Raw genomic sequence first — 19,891 nt, 5'->3', positions numbered from 1 at the left:
AGAAATGTAATTACATACTATGGGGGTTTTCACTGCTGAATGAATTGGAGAGGAATAAGCGAGCAGAATTACTCGCGGAAATTCCTCTCCAAACCTTCATTGTGAACGTCAATGAGAATCGCACACGTATACGGTTTTTACTTTGCACATGCGCATTTGCATCCTAAAGTCCCCACCCAAGACCCCTCCCATTAAAAATGGACAAAATTTGCCAAAAGAGCTGGCACCGGGAGCTCGTGACATCATAACCACTCCCCCTTAATGATACCATGCCCCGCCCCCTCAATGCAAGTCTATGGAAGGGGGCGTGACGGCCGTCACGCCCCCTTCCATAGACTTGCATTGAGGGGGCGGGGCATGGCATCATTAAGGGGGAGTGGTTATGATGTCACGAGCTCCCGGCTCCAGCTCTAAGCATTCGGAACAGCGGAGTACCCCTTTAACAAGGCAAAATGAAAGAAGCGATCTGATTGGTTGCTATGGGCAACTCAGCAACTTTTCCTCTGTACAGTGTGTACAATACAAGACCCTGAAGAAGCTCCCGTCCTCTACATAGACAGTGATTACTTTAATTCTCACTTTTTCCTATTTTGGATGACATTTTGGGGGCTTCAGAACCAATTATCAGGTTTCCATAGAGTTATGGTCTCAACATAGGTGCAAGGGGCCCTGGGGGACACTGAAGGAGTCTGCCTGACAGGACAGATAAAGTATGGGGTAACATCTCCTGTACGGGGCCACCACAAGTGGTATCAAGGGACTTCTATTAGTAGTTTTTTGAGTGGAAAAATTTGTAGTATCAGAGTTCTCCCAATAGTAGTATCAGAGTGCCCCCCTCCAATAGTATCAGAGTGCTCCCATTGCCAGTATCAGGGTGCCCCTATTAGTAGTACCAGAGTGCCCCCATTAGTAGTATCAGAGTGGCCCCATTAGTAGTATCAGAGTGGCCCCATTAGTAGTATCAGAGTGCCCTTATTAGTAGCACCAGAGTGCCCCCATTAGTAGTATCAGAGTGGCCCCATAAGTAGTATCAGAGTGCCCCTATTATTAGTATCAGAGTGGCCCATTAGTAGTATCAGAGTGGCCCCATTAGTAGTATCAGAGTGCCCTTATTAGTAGTACCAGAGTGCCCCCATTAGTAGTATCAGAGTGGCCCCATAAGTAGTATCAGAGTGCCCCTATTATTAGTATCAGAGTGGCCCATTAGTAGTATCAGAGTGGCCCCATTAGTAGTATCAGAGTGGCCCCATTAGTAGTATCAGAGTGCCCCTATTATTAGTATCAGAGTGGCCCCATTAGTAGTATCAGAGTGGCCCCATTAGTAGTATCAGAGTGGCCCCATTAGTAGTATCAGAGTGGCCCCATTAGTTGTATCAGAGTGCCCCTATTATTAGTATCAGAGTGCCCCCATTAGTAGTATCAGAGTGGCCCCATTAGTAGTATCAGAGTGGCCCCATTAGTAGTATCAGAGTGCCCCCATTATTAGTATCAGAGTGCCCCCATTATTAGTATCAGAGTGCCCCCATTATTAGTATCAGAGTGCCCCCATTAGTAGTATCAGAGTGGCCCCATTAGTAGTATCAGAGTGTCCCCATTAGTAGTATCAGAGTGTCCCCATTAGTAGTATCAGAGCGGCCCCATTAGTAGTATCAGAGCGGCCCCATTAGTAGTATCAGAGCGTCCCCATTAGTAGTATCAGAGCGTCCCCATTAGTAGTATCAGAATGTCCCCATTAGTAGTATCAGAGTGCCCCCATTAGTAGTATCAGAGTGCCCCCATTAGTAGTATCAGAGTGCCCCCATTAGTAGTATCAGAGTGTCCCCATTAGTAGTATCAGAGTGCCCCCATTAGTAGTATCAGAGTGCCCCCATTAGTAGTATCAGAGTGTCCCCATTAGTAGTATCAGAGTGCCCCCATTAGTAGTATCAGAGTGCCCCCATTAGTAGTATCAGAGTGCCCCCATTAGTAGTATCAGAGTGTCCCCATTAGTAGTATCAGAGTGTCCCCATTAGTAGTATCAGAGTGTCCCCATTAGTAGTATCAGAGTGCCCCCATTAGTAGTATCAGAGTGTCCCCATTAGTAGTATCAGAGTGTCCCCATTAGTAGTATCAGAGTGCCCCCATTAGTAGTATCAGAGTGCCCCCATTAGTAGTATCAAAGTGCCCCTATTATTAGTATCAGGGTGTCCCTATTATTAGTATCAGGGTGTCCCTATTAGTAGAATTAGGGTTCCCCCTTAAAGGGGTACTCCCGTGGAAAACTTTTTTTTTTTTTTTAAATCAACTGGTGCCAGAAAGTTAAACAGAGTTGTAACATCTTAATCCTTCCAGTACTTATTAGCTGCTGAATACTACAGAGGAAATTGTTTTCTTTTTGGAACACAGAGCTCTCTGCTGACATCACGAGCACAGTGCTCTCTGCTGACATCTCTGTCCATTTTAAGAACTGTCCAGAGTAGGAGAAAATCCCCATAGCAAACATATGCTGCTCTGGACAGTTCCTAAAATAGACAGAGATGTCAGCAGAGAGCACTGTGCTCGTGATGTCAGCAGAGAGCTCTGTGTTCCAAAAAGAAAACCATTTCCTCTGTAATATTCAGCAGCTAATAAGTACTGGAAGGATTAAGATTTTACAAATCTGTTTAACTTTCTGGCACCAATTGATTAAAAAAAAAAAAAAATAAGTTTTCCATGGTAGTACCCCTTTAATAATATTGTGTTGCCCCCATTAGTAGTATCAGAGTGCCCCCATTAGTAGTATCAGGGTGTCCCCTTAATAATACTGTGTTGCCCCCATTAGTAGTATCATAATGCTCCCATTAGTAGCATTAGGGTGCCCCCTTAGTAGTAAGGTGCCTCTATAAGTCGTATTCATGCCAAACCTATGGGGGAGATAAATGGCTGCCAGGCCCCTTGTTCACTATGTATCTCAGGAGAAACAATAGGATGAGATAAAAACAATCTAATGTAATACCCCCCCCCCCCCCTATGAGGCCTGCAAACAAGGGTCCGGAGACTCCATAGACATTACATTGTAAGACATCTGATATACTGATATCTATGCGCATATTGTTGTCTGGCAGTGATATTGGGATCAGACGGCATTGTGTTATATGGCCAAGATAACGTAAGGTCTGCACTGGGGGGGGTCTAACAATAGATCTCATGTTATTTTTATTTAATTACCCAAATGCATTTAAATGGGCACTGTCACCAACTTTATTTTTTGATATGTTGTAGTACTTATGTACTACAACATATCTCTAATATACTTTTATTATATATTTTTTTTCATTAAAAAGGTTTAATTTACATTTAAAAACCGACCACTAGGGGGTCTCCCTCCTAGTGGCCGGCTGCAGCCTGGCGTGACATCACGCCTGAAGAAGGACTGATTTTGGAGTGGCAATCAGTCCTTTTTCAGTTAGGCTGCACTCGCTCCCTGCCTGTCAATCAGACAAGCGGGAGCGAGCACATTGGCTCCCCGGACACTGGCTGGGAGGCCACTCCTCCCGCACATCGCCGCCGCTGTCCCTGCACGCCCGCTGCCGGACTCTGCAGTAACTGCAAGTGTAATGAGGGAACGGGGTATGCGGGGCGGGGGGGGGGGGGGGAGGAGGGAACGTGCTAGCGCCGTAGCGGGGGGAAGGGGGGGGGAACGGGCTAGCGCCGCAGCGCCGCTTGTAACTAACTAATAGTTTATCTACACAGGGTGCCTCCAGCTGTTTCAATACTACAACTCCCAGCATGCCCTGACAGCCAATTGATGTCAGGGCAAGCTGGGAGTTGTAGTGCTGAAACAGCTGGAGGCACCCTGTGTAGATGAACTAAAGGCATCAGTGACGTGGTGCCTGCTGGGGAAGTCTGCCTGGTAGTGAGCACACTGCCAGGCAGACAAAAGGCATTTTTAATATAGTAAAAATAAAAATTAAAAGCAGGGAGGGGGTTAGGGATAGATTGGCAATAGGCAGGGACAGAAGAAAAAAAATAGGATGGTGGGAGCTACCCTTTAAGTAACCCTTCATGTTCACCAATTACAGATGGATACAGGATAAGGACAGCAGATACAGAGAAGAGATGGGGTCACTTAGATCACTTATTTACGCCATCTGGTGGTAAACAGATAAACTGCAGCCATTGTGACCTGATAAAGGAATACTGTAGTATCCGAAGGATAGGGGATAAGTTATTTTTCACTACGGTATTCCTTTAAGAGTCAGAGCTGGAATCACATTTAGGGTATGTTCATACGGGCGGATGACCAGCAAAATTTCCACCGCGTATTTGCTGCCGACTTCAATGGGTCAGCAGAAAATCCACTATGGAGGCAGATTTTCTGCTTAGTAGTCTGCTTCAAATCCGCTGTGGAAATTCCATACCCTAAGGCTGGGTTCACACTGTGGAATTTCTGCCGGAGATCAAGCCGGCGGCACTTGGACTGCACGGACTGCATTGCCGTCCCCACAGATGTCAATGCATTTCTGAGCAGATCTCCCAAAAGATCCACCCAGAAATGCATTGCAGTCTATGGGGACGGCAATGCAGTCTGCTCTTTCCTAGCGCCGCCGGCTCGATCTCTGGCAGAAATTCTGCCCAGAAATTCTGCAGTGTGAACCCAGCCTTACGATTCCAACGCAATTCATGAAGTAATTGCGGGGAAACTAAGGGATGTCCTGTGCTCCAATAAGGGTGGGTTCACACCACGCTTTTGCAATACAGGTTTTTATCAGGATTTTGATTTAAAAAAAAAAAACAGATTCCTCAAAACCTGACTAAACTGTATCAAAAAGTGTGTACAAAGTTTTATCTGTATACGGTTGAAAACCATATGCAGTTTGAAAAATGATGTCCGGTTGCATCCGTTTTTTAAAGAAAAAAAAAGTATACGTTTTGAACTTTTCACTCCATTATGAATAAAGTTTCACTTGTTTGATTGAAATTCCAAGAAAAAAAAACTGTGCAAAGTCAAAAACCGTAAGGTGAAAACCGGATGGAACCGTACGCACATACAGGTCTGTACGGTTCCCATTGACTCCCATGTTAAAAAAAAAAAAGTATACGGGTTAATACTGTTTTTCACCCGGACCAAAAACAGTGGTAGGTTACGGTTTTCTGTCCAGAAAAAAAAAAAAAAAGAGTAAAAAACTGTGTGGTTTGAAAAACGGAGACACCCGTATACAATATGGTGCGTACGGTTTTGAATGGAAAGTCTATGGCCACGGTTTGCTGTACGGTTGCATACGTTTGTTATTTTTTGTTTTTTTTAAACGTATCCAAAAACTGTATAGAAAAATCGTGGTGTGAACCCACCCTAAGGCTGCATTCACATCTCGTTTTTGCAATACGGGTCCCGTATCCCGTTTCTGTACAAAAAACATATGTCTCCAAACTGGACCGAAACGTATGCAGCCGTATATGCCTCCTCACGTTTTTAAGCCATATACGGTTTGGATAGGGGATAAGATGTCTAGGGGTGGAGTACCCCTTTAACCAGGTGCTCCTCCCCAGATTTCTGATAGAGGAGTGAGGCTGCTTTCACACTATAATGTTTTAAAGAGCCGTTATAATGTTCCGTTATGAAAACCCTTAAAAACGGCCGTTACAAAATCCCATTAAAGTCTATGGGATTTTTACATTATCCGTTTTAACCCGTCATAGCCCATTATTAATAACGGACTTTATTTGTGACGGGAGGGGAAAAAAAAACGGTACATGCACTTGTTACGGTGAGCGCTCCTGTCCGACGCTCCGACCGTGAGCGCTCATCACCCCGCTCTCCTGGCCGGGCCGCGATTCTCAACGCATGCGAATCGCAACCCGTCCCTTACCTGCTCTGCTCTCTGGTTCCTGATGCGCGCGCCGGCTTCCTGAAATTTAAAGGGCCAGTGCACCGCTGATTGGTGCCTGGTCCTTCTGCTATGTTATTTTAGGCAGCTCCGCCCCCTCTTCCCTGCCAGATCTTCAGTGCCCCATAGCCTGAGATTAAGCGTTCCTTTGTCTGTTGCTTGCCCGTGCACTTGACCATTCCGCTACGTTATTTGACTACGCCTCCGTGCCACCTGCCTTGACCTTTCTGCTAAGTCCGACTACGCCTCTGCCTCATCCTTCTGTACCTGCCCTAGCTACCTGTGTGGTCGAGTCATATCTGGCGTGGCGACCTGGGTGCCGCCTGCCGCAGCAAGCCTATCCTGGCGTGCGGCGGGCTCTGGTGAAGACCAGCTGCACCTTAGACTCCACTCCCCGATACAGCCCTAGTCATCTGCCACACAGGTCAGTGGATCCACATCCGGCATCATTACAGCACTATTTTTCTCCCATCACAAAATATTAATTATTAATAACGGGCTGTGACGGAAGTTAAAACGGATAATGTAAAAATGCCATAGACTTTAATGGGATTTTGTAAGGGCCGTATGGGATTTTAGAACTGCCGTTTTGAAGGGTTTTCATAACGGAACATTATAACGGCTCTTTAAAACGGAAGAATTTTATAGCGTGAAAAGAATATTCAGAAGAAATGTCCAGGAGCCAAAGACACTAGTGGATAGCTTCAAAAAGACCTGGAATTAGCAGGTTATCTCTAAGGAAAAAGTAGGTAATGTCTTCCGTCGCCATGGCCTGTATGCATGCTCACCACACAAGACTCATTGCTGAAAGAACGAACGTCATAGCCCAGACCCCTAATGATGTCATAGCCCCACCCCTTGTGACGTCATGCCCCACCCCCTCAATGCAAGTCTATGGGAGGGGGCACGACGCCCCCTCCCATAGACTTGCATTGAGGGGGTGGGGCGTGACATCATGAGGGGGCGGTGCTATGACGTCACGAGCTCCTGGCTCCAGTGTGCTGAGCAGCGGAGTACCCCTTTAACTGATGAATTATTGCTACTTAGGCTGCATTCACACAATGCAGTTAATTAACAGTAATGCAGCTAATAACCGCATGTGTTTTGCCATAATTAACCAAATCTGAGATTATAATGGCAGGTTTTACTGCGATTTGCATAATATGCATTTTTTTTACCGCAGCTTCGATAATTTGCGGCAAAAAATCCATTCAGTTATTAGCTATTAGTTATTGTGATGATCAAATTCAAAGCCAGGAACAGATCATGAATGGAGGACGCTAGGGGTATGTTCACACAGCGGAATGTATGTGCGGAGTTCCACAGGAATATTCCACACGGATATTCCGCTGCAGCAGAGTCGTATTGATTCCAATGGGAGTGTGCTGCACTGTTCACTCAGTGACATTTCTTTTTGCGGATTTCGCTCGGAAATGCATTTCCGGTTGGTCCTAGCGCCTGCCGGATTATTCGAATGTCTGGAATGTCCGCACGTGTTTTCCGTGTGGATATTCCACACATATTATGCCATGTGAACATGGCCTTACATAGGAAAAGAATTAGACTTCCACTCTTTTCAGATCTATTCCTAGCTTTGTAATCAATAGCTGAACACACCCCACACCCTAACACGTCTTCAATCCTAGTGTTTTCTGTGCGGACATTCTGCACATTTTATGCCATGTTAACACGACTTTACTAAGGAAAAAAATCTGGCTATTTTCCCATATTGAATGCAGAAATTCCGGAGGGTGCGAGCGCCGCCATAATCTGCCTGCGCTAGGACTGTACAGGAATGCGCTGTCTCATAGACGACTATGCAGTCTCCGCACAAAGAAGAAACGTGTTCATTCTTTATGCGGACACGGAAAATGGAAATTCCGTGCCGGAAACATCTGGCACGGAAATTCCACCACGTGCACAGCGCAGCAGAGTCCCGTTGAATTCATTACATTACAAGCGGAAGTCTGCACGGAAATCCTGCCCCGTGAACCGTGCCTTAAACTTTTGCGTCTTTTCAGGTCTATTCCTGGCTTTGTAATCAATCATTGTAATTGAAAACATGTACATGTGAACGCAATCCTAGTAAGGGGTTAAAGGAGAGGACCCACGTGTGCTGCTGTAGGACGTCCAGGAAACAGAAATGATCACATGACCTCTCTGTTACGTCATCACCCCCTTCCCAGTGTCAGCATGCTGCTGCTGCTGCTGTGCAGGTCGCTGTTGAGACCTTACACTGGGAAAGTATTGTATCGTGCTGCAAAGCACTCCAGCGCCACCTATCTACAGAGCTTCATATTGCAGAATACAGAGGTGGTTACGGAGCACCTGACCCCAGAGATCAGATTACTGCTGCTCACCCCACAGTGTAAATACTGGCACCTCCGCCCTGAGCACTGGCCCTATGGCGACCCCTACTGGGCTATATACTGGCCGGGAGGACAGGCTCTGGCCAGGTAAGAATGCAGAGAGCTGTGGGTGGACTATGTCGCCTCTTGTGGCCATTTTGCGGAATGACACCCTAGATATCAGTAATGATATTTTGTGATTTTTTTGTGATTTTATTTTTATTGATATTGCACCCCCTCAGTTTAAATGCAGGTACAGTAAATGTGATACAGAGTAAATGACAGACTGATATAGAGGGAGAGAGACCCTGCTCATAAAGGCAGCAATTTTTAATCATTGTCTCCAGCTGTTGCAACAGCTGGAGACACACTGTAATCTTGTTACTGAGCACAGGTTACATTGTGGCAGCTTTATAGATAATGTTACCTTACATTTAAAGGGGTACTCCGCCGCTCAGCGCTTGGAACAAAATGTTCCGAACTCTGGAGCCGGCAGTTTGTGACATCATAGCCCCACCCCCTCAATGCAAGTCTATGGGAGGGGGCGTGACAGCCGTCACGCCCCCTCCCATAGACTTGCATTGAGGGGGCGGGCGTCATGAGGGGGCGGGGCTATGACGTCACGAGCTCCCGGCGCCCGCACCAGCGTTCGGAACAGTTCGTTCCAAATGCTGAACAGCAGAGTACCCCTTTAACCCCTTAAGGACTCAGCCCATTTTGGCCTTAAGGACTCAGACAATTTAATTTTTACGTTTTCGTTTTTTCCTCCTCGCCTTCTAAAAATCATAACTCTTTTATATTTTCATCCACAGACTAGTATGAGGGCTTGTTTTTTGCGCGACCAGTTGTCCTTTGTAATGACATCACTCATTATATCATAAAATGTATGGCGCAACCAAAAAACACTATTTTTGTGGGGAAATGAAAACAAAAAACACAATTTTGCTAATTTTGGAAGGTTTTGTTTTCACGCCGTACAATTTATGGTAAAAATGACGTGTGTTCTTTATTCTGAGGGTCAATACGATTAAAATGATACCCATTATTACATACTTTTATATTATTGTTGCGCTTAAAAAAAAATCACAAACTTTTAAACCAAATTAGTACGTTTATAATCCCTTTATTTTGATGACCTATAACTTTTTTATTTTTCCGTATAAGCAGCGGTATGGGGGCTCATTTTTTGCGCCATGATCTGTACTTTTTTTTTATACCATATTTGGATATAAAAAACTTTTAATACATTTTTTATAATTTTTTTTTAATAAAATGTATTAAAAAAGTAGGAATTTTGGACTTTTTTTTTTTCCGTTCACGCCGTTAACCGTACGGGATCATTAACATTTTATTTTAATAGTTTGGACATTTACGCACGCAGCGATACCAAATATGTCTATAAAAAAATGTTTTTACGCTTTTTGGGGGTAAAATAGGAAAAAACGGACGTTTTACTTTTTTATTGGGGGAGGGGATTTTTCACTTTTTTTTTACTTTTACATTTTTTAACATTTTTTTTTACACTTGAATAGTCCCCATACGGGACTATTCATAGCAATACCATGATTGCTAATACTGATCTGTTCTATGTATAGGACATAGAACAGATCAGTGTTTTCGGTGATCTTCTGCTCTGGTCTGCTCGATCACAGACCAGAGCAGGAGACGCCGGGAGCCGGACGGAGGAAGGAGAGGGGACCTCCGTGCGGCGTTATGAATGATCGGATCCCCGCAGCAGCGCTGCGGGCGATCCGATCATTCATTCAAATCGCGCACTGCCGCAGATGCCGGGATCTGTATTGATCCCGGCACCTGAGGGGTTAATGGCGGACGCCCACGAGATCGCGGGCGTCGGCCGTTGCCGGCGGGTCCCTGGCTGCGATCAGCAGCCGGGATCAGCCGCGCATGACACGGGCATCGCTCCGATGCCCGCGGTTATGCACAGGACGTAAATGTACGTCCTGGTGCGTTAAGTACCACCTCACCAGGACGTACATTTACGTCCTGCGTCCTTAAGGGGTTAAAGGGGTACTCTGGTGGAAAACTTTTTTTAAAATCAACTGGTGCCAGAAATAGAAATGAGCGAACTTACAGTAAATTCGATTCGTCACGAACTTCTCGGCTCGGCAGTTGATGACTTTTCCTGCGTAAATTAGTTCAGCTTTCCGGTGCTCCGGTGGACTGGAAAAGGTGGATACAGTCCTAGGAAAGAGTCTCCTAGGACTGTATCCACCTTTTCCAGCCCACCGGAGCACCTGAAAGCTGAACTAATTTATGCAGGAAAAGTCATCAACTGCCGAGCTGAGAAGTTCGTGACGAATCGAATTTACTATAAGTTCGCTCATCTCTAACCAGAAAGTTAAACAGATTTGTAAATTACTGCTAATAAATTTTTTTTAATCCTTCCAGTACTTATTAGCTTCTGAATACTACCGGGGGAAATTATTTTCTTTTTGGAACACAGAGCTCTCTGCTGACTTCACGAGCACAGTGCTCTCTGCTGACATCTCTGTCCAATTTAGGAACTGTCCAGAGCAGCATATGTTTTCCATGGGGATTTTATTCCTACTCTGGACAGTTCTTAAAATGGACAGAGATGTCAGCAGAGAGCACTGTGCTCGTGAAGTCAGCAGAGAGCTCTGTGTTCCAAAAAGAAAACCATTTCCTCTGTAGTATTCAGCAGCTAATAAGTACTGGAAGGATTAAGATTTTTTAATAGAAGTAATTTACAAATCTGTTTAACTTTCTGCCACCAGTTGATTTAAAAAATAAAAAAAATAAAGTTTTCCACCGGAATACTTTTTAATAAAGGTTTGTTCCCTCTTATCCCTGTGTCTAGGTATCTGCTGGATAATCCGGATGTTGTAAATCGCAGGAGGATCCTAGATCTTGGTAGCGGATGTGGAGCCGTTTCTATTGCCGGGAAAATGTCTGGAGCCTCCTATGTTGTAGCCAATGATATTGACCCAGGTGAGGGGCGGCCGGGAAAGAGGGGGGGGGGTGTAATGTGGCATCTGGGTAGTTACATTACAGCTACATCTGTGCCTAAGTCTTCCTATGATTACTAGTAGAGATGAGCGAACTTACAGTAAATTTGATTAGTCACGAACTTCTCGGCTCGGCAGTTGATGACTTTTCCTGCATAAATTAGTTCAGCTTTCCGGTGCTCCGGTGGGCTGGAAAAGGTGGATACAGTCCTAGGAAAGAGTCTCCTAGGACTGTATCCAACTTTTCCAGCCCACCGGAAAGCTGAACTAATTTATGCAGGAAAAGTCAGCAACCGCCGAGCAGAGAAGTTCGTGACGAATCGAATTTACTGTAAGTTCGCTCATCTCTAATTAAAAGCTCTGACAGGTGCGTCACTTATCTGGGGAAGAGATGTCACTAGGATGCAGTATGGTTAGAAGACAAGCCGTGGGGGCAGTGTGATGGACAATGCTCTTGTGGAAACTTTGGGACCAGGCATCATGTGAATCTTAGTCTAGGTTCACACTACGGAATTTCCGCCAGCAATTCCTCTTTGAAATTGAAAGCTATTCCGATTACGAAAATGCATAGTGTAGTGAATGGGTTTCCGTTCACAAATTCACACTTCAGAATTTGTGAAGCGGAATTTGTGAACGGAAAATCCGCTTGGAAATTTCCGCCTGAAGAATGGCGCTGCTCATTCTTCAGGCGGAAAATACTCGCGGAACACATTGCAGTCTATTGGAGACTGCAGTGTCCGCACGGTCCTGAATCAGTCGGCGCTGGCCGCACTCTGAATCTCCGGGCGGAAATTTTCTGCCCGGAGATTCCGTAGTGTGAACCTAGCCTAAGGCTAGGTTCACACTACGGAATTTCCGCCTGCAATTCCGCTTGGAAATTGCAGGCAGAAATTCCACTTGCTAAAAATGTATAGTGTAGTGAATGGGTTTCCGTTCACAAATTCACACTTCGGAATTTGTAAAGCGGAATTTGTGAACGGAAAATCCGCTTGGAAATTTCCTGCCCGGAGATTCCGTAGTGTGAACCTAGCCTTACTGTGACACATACCACTTACATTGTACAGACTTCTCGGCAGTGGGATCCCCAAATGGCACTGGCCTCTTTTAGTAGAACAATTCCCCGTCCACACTGCAGACATTGGCCCTGATTTACTATAGTAAACCCAACCTGTTTTCTCTGGTTGTGCGACAAAATGTGGTGCATTGTACCAAAAATTATGTCTGCTCCAGAATTTGCCACCAAATAATAAGAAAACAAAACCAACTTTCCATTTTACTTAGAAAACCTGGAAAAGGGACGTGGCTACTAAGGAAAGATGGGGCAAGGAAGGCGACAAAGGGGCGTCCCCCCGACATTTTTACAAAATCCCAACACATTTGATTTGAGCTCTGGAAGACCCCACAGCTCAGACAAATTGTTAAAAAAAAAAAAAGCAACACGTAGGGAAAAGTGCAAAACGTAGGGAAACCTTAGTAAATACCTTAGTAAATATCAGATGTCTGTGGAGTCCAGTAGAGATGAGCGAACTTACAGTACATTCGATTCGTCACGAACTTCTCGGCTTGGCAGTTGATGACTTTTCCTGCATAAATTAGTTCAGCTTTCCGGTGCTCCGGTGGGCTGGAAAAGGTGGATACAGGAAAGTCCTAGGAAAGAGTCTCCTAGGAATGTATCCACCTTTTCCAGCCCATTGGAGCACCGGAAAGCTGAACTAATTTATGCAGGAAAAGTCATCAACTGCCGAGCCGAGAAGTTCGTGACGAATCGAATTTACTGTAAGTTCGCTCATCTCTAGAGTCCAGGTCTCAATGGGTCAAATATTTTATGGGGGGGGGGGGGATCTACACAGCATTAGGCTGCTAGTAATTTTTGGGAAAAAACCCAAAGTTACCAGGTAAACCCCACTATGTGTAAAGAGCCTTTATTTCGGTCCTCTCCACTATCCTTCAGTTGTCCACCCCCTTCATGTAGGTGATATACTACTCTGTCATGTATTGTGTATATGGCTTTTATGCCCTCGGCACATTGTCCTCTAAATCTTGTCCTCTGTTCTCCAGTTGCAGGGGCAGCATTCAGCCTGAATTGCCAACTAAACCAAATAGATAACTTGGAATTTAATCCAAATAATATAATTGGGAAAGCTGCAGGACGCTGGGATCTGATTGTACTGGGTGACATGTTTTATGATGAGCAGCTGGCCGATTCTCTTCACCGGTGGCTCAGACGTTGTATGCAGCAGCATGGGACCACAGTTCTTATTGGAGACCCCGGGCGAGGGCATTTTCTTGGGCATCCCATACAGAAACAACTGCGGAAAGTGATAGAATATTCCTTACCAGAGTCAAGTAAGGAAGAGAACTATGGGCTGACCACCAGTGCGGTGTGGAGATATGAACCTGGATATCCATGAGTTATGCCTAAGACTTCAGGGCCATCTTGGCGATAGGCCATCAATCCATTTTGCCTGGAAACATTTCCCACAAATCAAAAATATGGCCCAAAATGTATGGCCAGCGGATAGGGTTGGGGCTTCGAAAACAGCCAAGTCAGCTGTTTTACGCAATTTACGTAACCCCCATTGACATTTATTGGAGGTGTGTGAACAGCTTAGCACTGCAAGTAGAGATGAGCGAACTTACAGTAAATTCGATTCGTCACGAACTTCTCGGCTCGGCAGTTGATGACTTTTCCTGCATAAATTAGTTCAGCTTTCAGTCCTAGGAGACTCTTTCCTAGGACTGTATCCACCTTTTCCAGCCCACCGGAGCACCAGAAAGCTGAACTAATTTATGCAGGAAAAGTCAACAACCGCCGAGCCGAGAAGTTCGTGACGAATCGAATTTACTGTAAGTTCGCTCATCTCTAACTGCAAGCTACAGTGTTTACAGTATATCTCCCGCTGTTACGCCGATGATGGACACATATTTTACTGGATGACTATTTATGGTATATTGGCCCAACTAAGGCCAAAAGGACACCTATTTGGCCACCATCAGGTCAATGGGAGCTTATAGATACATGCAAAATCTGGGAGATTTCATGGCACATGCAGCAAATAGACCCTGCAAAATGCAGCATTAAAGGGGTACTCCATGGAAAACTTTATTTATTTATTTATTTTTTATCAACTGATGTCAGAAAGTTAAACATATTTGTAAATTACTTCTATTAAAAAAATCTTAATCCTTCCAGTACTTATCAGCTGCTGAATACTACAGAGGAAATGGTTTTCTTTTTGGAACACAGAGCTCTCTGCTGACATCATGACCACAGTGCTCTCTGCTGACACCTCTGTCCATTTTAAGAACTGTCCAGAGTAAGAGAAAATCCCCATAGAAAACATATGCTGCTCTGGACAGTTCCTAAATTGGACAGAGATCTCAGTAGAGAGCACTGTGCTCGTGATGTCAGCAGAGAGCTCTGTGTTCCAAAAAGAAAACCATTTCCTCTGTAGTATTCAGCAGCTAATAAGTACTGGAAAGATTAAGATTTTTTAATAGAAGTAATTTACAAATCTGTTTAACTTTCTGGCACCAGTTGATTTAAAAGAAAAAAGTTTTCCACCAGAGTACCCCTTTAAGTCAAACTAAGAATACACCTCATGTATTACAAGGTCACTTGCCTATACGCAGCTTGGGATCCATCAGTGCATTGTTGCGTGGTAAATTTATGCAGTAAGAACTCCATTTTCTCCTGTTTCCATCTGGAATCTTAAAGGGGTGCTCCGGTGAAAACCTTTTTTCTTTTAAATCAACTGGTGCCAGAAAGTTAAACATATTTGTAAGTTACTTCTATTAAAAAATCTTAATCCTTCCAGTACTTATTAGCTGCTGAATGCTACAGAGGAAATTCCTTTCTTTTTGGAACACTGATGACATCACGAGCACAGTTCTCTCTGCTGACATCTCTGTCCATTTTAGCAACCGTGCATAGCAGATGTATGCTAAGGGCAGCATGGTGGCTCAGTGGTTAGCACTGCTGCCTTGCAGTGCTGGGGACTTGGGTTCAAATCCCTCTAAGGACAACAATAAATAAAGACTTATTATTATTATTATTATAATGATGTCAGCAAAGAGCACTGTGCTCGTGATGTCATCAGAGAGAATTCCAAAAACAAAAGATTATCCTCTGTAGTATTCAGCAGCTAATAAGTACAGGAAGGATTAAGATTTTTTAATAGAAGTAATTTACAAATCTGTTTAACTTTCTGGCACCAGATGATTTAAAAGAAAAAAGGTTTTCACCGGAGTACCCCTTTAACCCTCCCTCCACCTTCAGATGTCTTAGAACCGGACTCCAATTGGCATTCCCTGCAGATGCAAGTAGAGAAGACTTCCAAAGTGGAGAAGCAAACGTAGCGCTCTGTGTTTCAGCTCCCTGATTTGCAATATCAGTGAAGTTGAATATACTTTTGCAGGTTTTTTTTTTTACTCTACTGCATTGGAAAAAAACAAAAAACATTTTTGCAAGCAGTCTTGAATAAAAAAAATCTCTCTTTTCGTGCCCCTTGTGCGTGTCCATGATTACAGACTAAAAAACACACCCCATGGAGTCGGACCCTGCACTTATATTCCCTGTAATGCTCCGTACTTTTTGCTCGTACATCTGTGCCCTTTACTCAAGCAACGTACAGGTAGGACCACACAAATGATTGCCAGATTGTTCATGTGGTCATCTGCTGCCATCAGTAGTTGGTCCCACATTCCCGATTACCGTATTTTTCGCCGTATAAGACGCACTTTTTCTTGTTTTGGGGGGGGGGGGGGGGGGGGAGTTGGTGCATCTTATACGGCGAATACACATTAAAACCCTGTCCTATCGCGGCGGTCCCTGCGGCCATCAACGGCCGGGACCCGCGGCTAATACAGGACATCACCGATCGCGGTGATGTCCTGTATTAACCCTTCAGACGCGGCGATCAAAGCTGACCGCCGCGTCTAAAGGGAAAGTGACAGTAACCCGGCTGCACCGGGAGGGACCTTACCTGCCTCCTCGGTGTCTGCTCCGTGCCGGGATCCCCTGCATGGCCGGCGCTCTCCTTCGTCGTCATCACGTCATCGCGCACGCCGTCCCGTCATCCAATAGGAGCGGCGTGCGTAGCGACGTGATGGCGGCAACGGACAGCGAGGATACCTGGCAGCAGAGACGTTCCGGAGCGACGGGGACACCCCGGGGACGCGGCGACAGCGATGGAGGGCGACATCCAGGGCAGCGGTGATGAGCAGTGACGGGTCCGAAGCGGCGGGGACACGTGAGTACTACCTCCTATACCAGTGGTCTTCAACCTGCGGACCTCCAGATGTTGCAAAACTACAACTCCTGGCATGCCCGGACAGCCAACGGCTGTCCGGGCATGCTGGGAGTAGTAGTTTTGCAACATCTGGAGGTCCGCTGGTTGAAGATCACTGTCCTATATTTTACATTGTATTCTAGATTTAAAATTGGGTGCGTCTTATATGCCAGAGCGTCCTATATGGTGAAAAATACGGTAAATCTTTCTCTCCATGTGAACCTAAGGGCTCATGCACACGGCTATTCCCTACTTAAAGATCATTGGTTGGGGGTATTTACTAAGAACGGCGTTTAATACGTCATTCTTAAGTAAACCACCACCACCATACGACTCTTGATAAATACATGTGAGGCTTCCCCAGAAATCTTCACCAGCTCAGAGATAACATAGATTTTCACTACAATTTAAAGGGCTTCTCCACCATAAGGTGATTTTAGTACGTACCTGGCAGACAGTAATGGACATACTTAGGAAGGATCTGCGCTTGTCTTGGGACTAAGTAGCTATGTTGTGAGATTAACATAATACTGTGGCTAGCTTTTTGTGAACAGGTATTTCCTGTTTGACTTTTTTTTTTTACTACAAATCCCACAATTCCATTTTCCTCCCTCCCAGCCTCCCCACCCATTGACACATAAATGAGCTGCATCCATTCAAAAGACCTGTGGTTTTCAATCAGGGTGCCTACAGCTGTTGCATTAGTTGCAGATTGATCTCTCTCCCACCAAGCGATCGCTCCACCCATTGAAGCAGACAGGCTCCCTGTCATCAGCTGACTAGTGATGTCAGGTCTCGGCCGCATTGCAACCTGGGAAAAATCTTGCATTTTGTATGCTGTTAAAAATAAGTATTGTGGTGAAAAAAGTTGTGAGAAAACCGTCACATACAGGTACAGACACTATATTATGAACTAAACTAACTTTATAGCCCCTGTAGCATAGTCAAGTAAAAAAAAAATTACTGGAATACCCCATAAATTGTGGAAAATCCGGCACACAGGGCCTATCTGGTAAGCATGGTGCAGACCAGCCAAAAGTTGCTAAATTTTTCAACTTTTCCACGATCTGCGCCAGGCACAGGGTATAATACCTTCCCATGAGTGCAGAGATTTGGGCTTTGGATACTGCATCTGAGATCCTGGCCATAGTGCTTTGCCTCGGGAACCCTATATCCTGACCATCGCTGCCCCCTGAGAAGCTAAATCACGTGTAATGGATAGATACAATGCTGTTTACAAGTGCCTATAGAGTTAACTTAAACCAATCAGAATGCACCTTTTATTCAATTGATCATGGAGCAAAACAAAACCAAAAGCGTTTTTTTAATAAAATACAAACAAATGCAACTTTTGCAAATATTTATTTCTCTAAAGCCTCATAGGATCTTACCTGATGGGAAATAAACTAGAAATGGCCCCTCCCCTTTCCTCAAACGTATAGTTTCGTCTGCACTAGCACTGGAGGGAGGGAGACAAATAAGACTATCAGTTTAAGTGTTGTGGGTACATTTTTTTTTACTTAACATCATGAAAGTCGCCTATATACAGTAAAATTCCTGTAATCCAGCATCCCATAGTGCATCAGTGCCTAATAGAGATGAGCGAAATTACAGTAAATTCGATTCGTCACAAACTTCTCGGCTCGGCAGTTGATGGCTTATCCTGGGTAAATTAGTTCAGCCTTCAGGTGCTCCGGTGGGCTGGAAAAGGTGGATACACTCCTAGGAAAGAGTCTCCTGGGACTGTATCCACCTTTTCCAGCCCACCGGAGCACCGGAAAGCTGAACTACCGTATTTTTCGCCGTATAAGACGCACTTTTTCTTCCCCAAAACTGGGGGGGAAAAGTTGTGCGTCTTATAAGGCGAATACACCCCTATCGCGGTGGTCCCTGCGGCCATCAACGGCCGGGACCCGCGGCTAATACAGGACATCACCGATCGCGGTGATGCCCTGTATTAACCCTTCAGACGCGGCGATCAAAGCTGACCGCCGCGTCTGAAGAGAAAGTGACACTAACCCGGCTGTTCAGTCGGGCTGTTCGGGACCGCCGCGATTTCACCGCGGCGGTCCCGAACAGTCCGACTGAATAGCCGGGTTAGTGCTTACAGGACACCGGGAGGGACCTTACCTGCCTCCTCGGTGTCTTCTCCCTTCAGGGATCCCCTATATGGCCGGCGCTCTCCTTCCTCGTCATCAAGTCGTCGCGTACGTGCGTCGGCGTGCGTAACGACGTGATGGCGGCGACGGAGAGCGAGGATACTCAGCCGGCAGCAGAGACATTCCGGAGCGACGGGGACACGGCGACAGCGATGGAGCGACATCCAGGGCAGCGGTGACGGGTCCGGAGCGGCGGGGACACGTGAGTATTACCTCCTATGCAGTGGTCTTCAATCTGCGGACCTCCAGATGTTGCAAAACTACAACTCCCAGCATGCCCGGACAGCCAACGGCTGTCCGGGCATGCTGGGAGTTGTAGTTTTTCAACATCTGGAGGTCCACAGGTTGAAGACCACTATTGGGTTCAAAATCTTTATTCTTTTATATTTTGCACCTATAAATTGGGTGCGTCTTATACGCCGGTGCGTCCTATAGGGCGAAAAATATGGTAATTTATGCAGGAAAAGTCATCAACTGCCGAGCCGAGAAGTTCGTGACGAATCTAATTTACTGTAAGTTCGCTCATCTCTAGTGCCTAAGATTTGGAATCTCACAAAAGCAGAGCAATGAATTTATCTAAGAATAAATTCTAGCAGATTATTATAGATCAGGGCAGGATGTCTTATTGATTTTTATTTTTATTTACTAGGGAAAATTGGGGCCCATTCACACTGCAAAAAATTGTGCCGCAGAAATTCAAACTCCCGGCTCCGCAGGAAGAATGAACATGTTAATTCTTTCAGCGGAATCCACTTGGATATGCATTGCCGTCTATGGAGATGGTGCTGGTGGAAGCAGTCTTACCGGGAACAACATGTTGGATGTCTACCATGTGAATGGGCATTCAGACAAATTTTCTGCTGAATATTTCCTCAAAAAATCCACTGAAATCTGCAGATTGCGCTCATTTTGTTGCATATTTGCGGCTACAGACTCCTTAAGAAATAATTTGAATGCAGATCTGTGCACCTATAGGTAGTCGGTGGCAAAATCAGAAGCGAAAGAGTTGCTTGTGGATTTTGACTTACTGACCGGACTTAAAGGGGTTCTCCACTGCCCCAGCGTTTGGAACATTTAGTTCCAAAAGCTGGTTGCGGGCTGCGGGGTCGTGACATCACAGCCACGCCCCCTTGTTACATCACCCCCACGCCCCCTCAATGCAAGTCTATGGGAGTTGGCGTACGCCCCCTCCCATAGACTTGCATTGAGGGGGCGTGACCGTGACATCACGACCCCGCACCCAACTTTCAAAACTAAATG

The 19,891-nt window shown here is 45.4% G+C and overlaps 2 protein-coding genes across 3 annotated transcripts in view; one reads left to right on the top strand and one right to left on the bottom strand.

The window, feature by feature from the left end:
• Nucleotides 1-19,891, bottom strand: part of AMN1 (antagonist of mitotic exit network 1 homolog) — a 68,397-nt gene that overhangs the window by 30,863 nt on the left and 17,643 nt on the right. The window contains exon 8 of one of the 2 annotated variants that reach the window (XR_008843221.1): nt 17,864-17,931. The gene's annotated coding sequence lies outside the window, so the exon portion shown is untranslated. Of the gene's footprint in view, nt 1-17,738; nt 17,932-19,891 lie in introns of those variants that run through there. The other variant, XR_008843220.1, reaches the window with a different exon arrangement.
• On the top strand, nt 8,040-13,866 carry ETFBKMT (electron transfer flavoprotein subunit beta lysine methyltransferase). Its single transcript, XM_056517562.1, has 3 exons — nt 8,040-8,302; nt 11,034-11,164; nt 13,240-13,866. The coding sequence occupies exons 1-3, from the start codon at nt 8,040-8,042 to the stop codon at nt 13,590-13,592; spliced, it is 747 nt and encodes a 248-aa protein (XP_056373537.1). The 3' UTR covers nt 13,593-13,866.

This window comes from Hyla sarda, chromosome 4 (genome assembly GCF_029499605.1).
Source record: "Hyla sarda isolate aHylSar1 chromosome 4, aHylSar1.hap1, whole genome shotgun sequence".
NCBI classification, from domain to species: domain Eukaryota; kingdom Metazoa; phylum Chordata; class Amphibia; order Anura; family Hylidae; genus Hyla; species Hyla sarda.
This window is presented reverse-complemented; position numbering and strand designations above follow the sequence as displayed.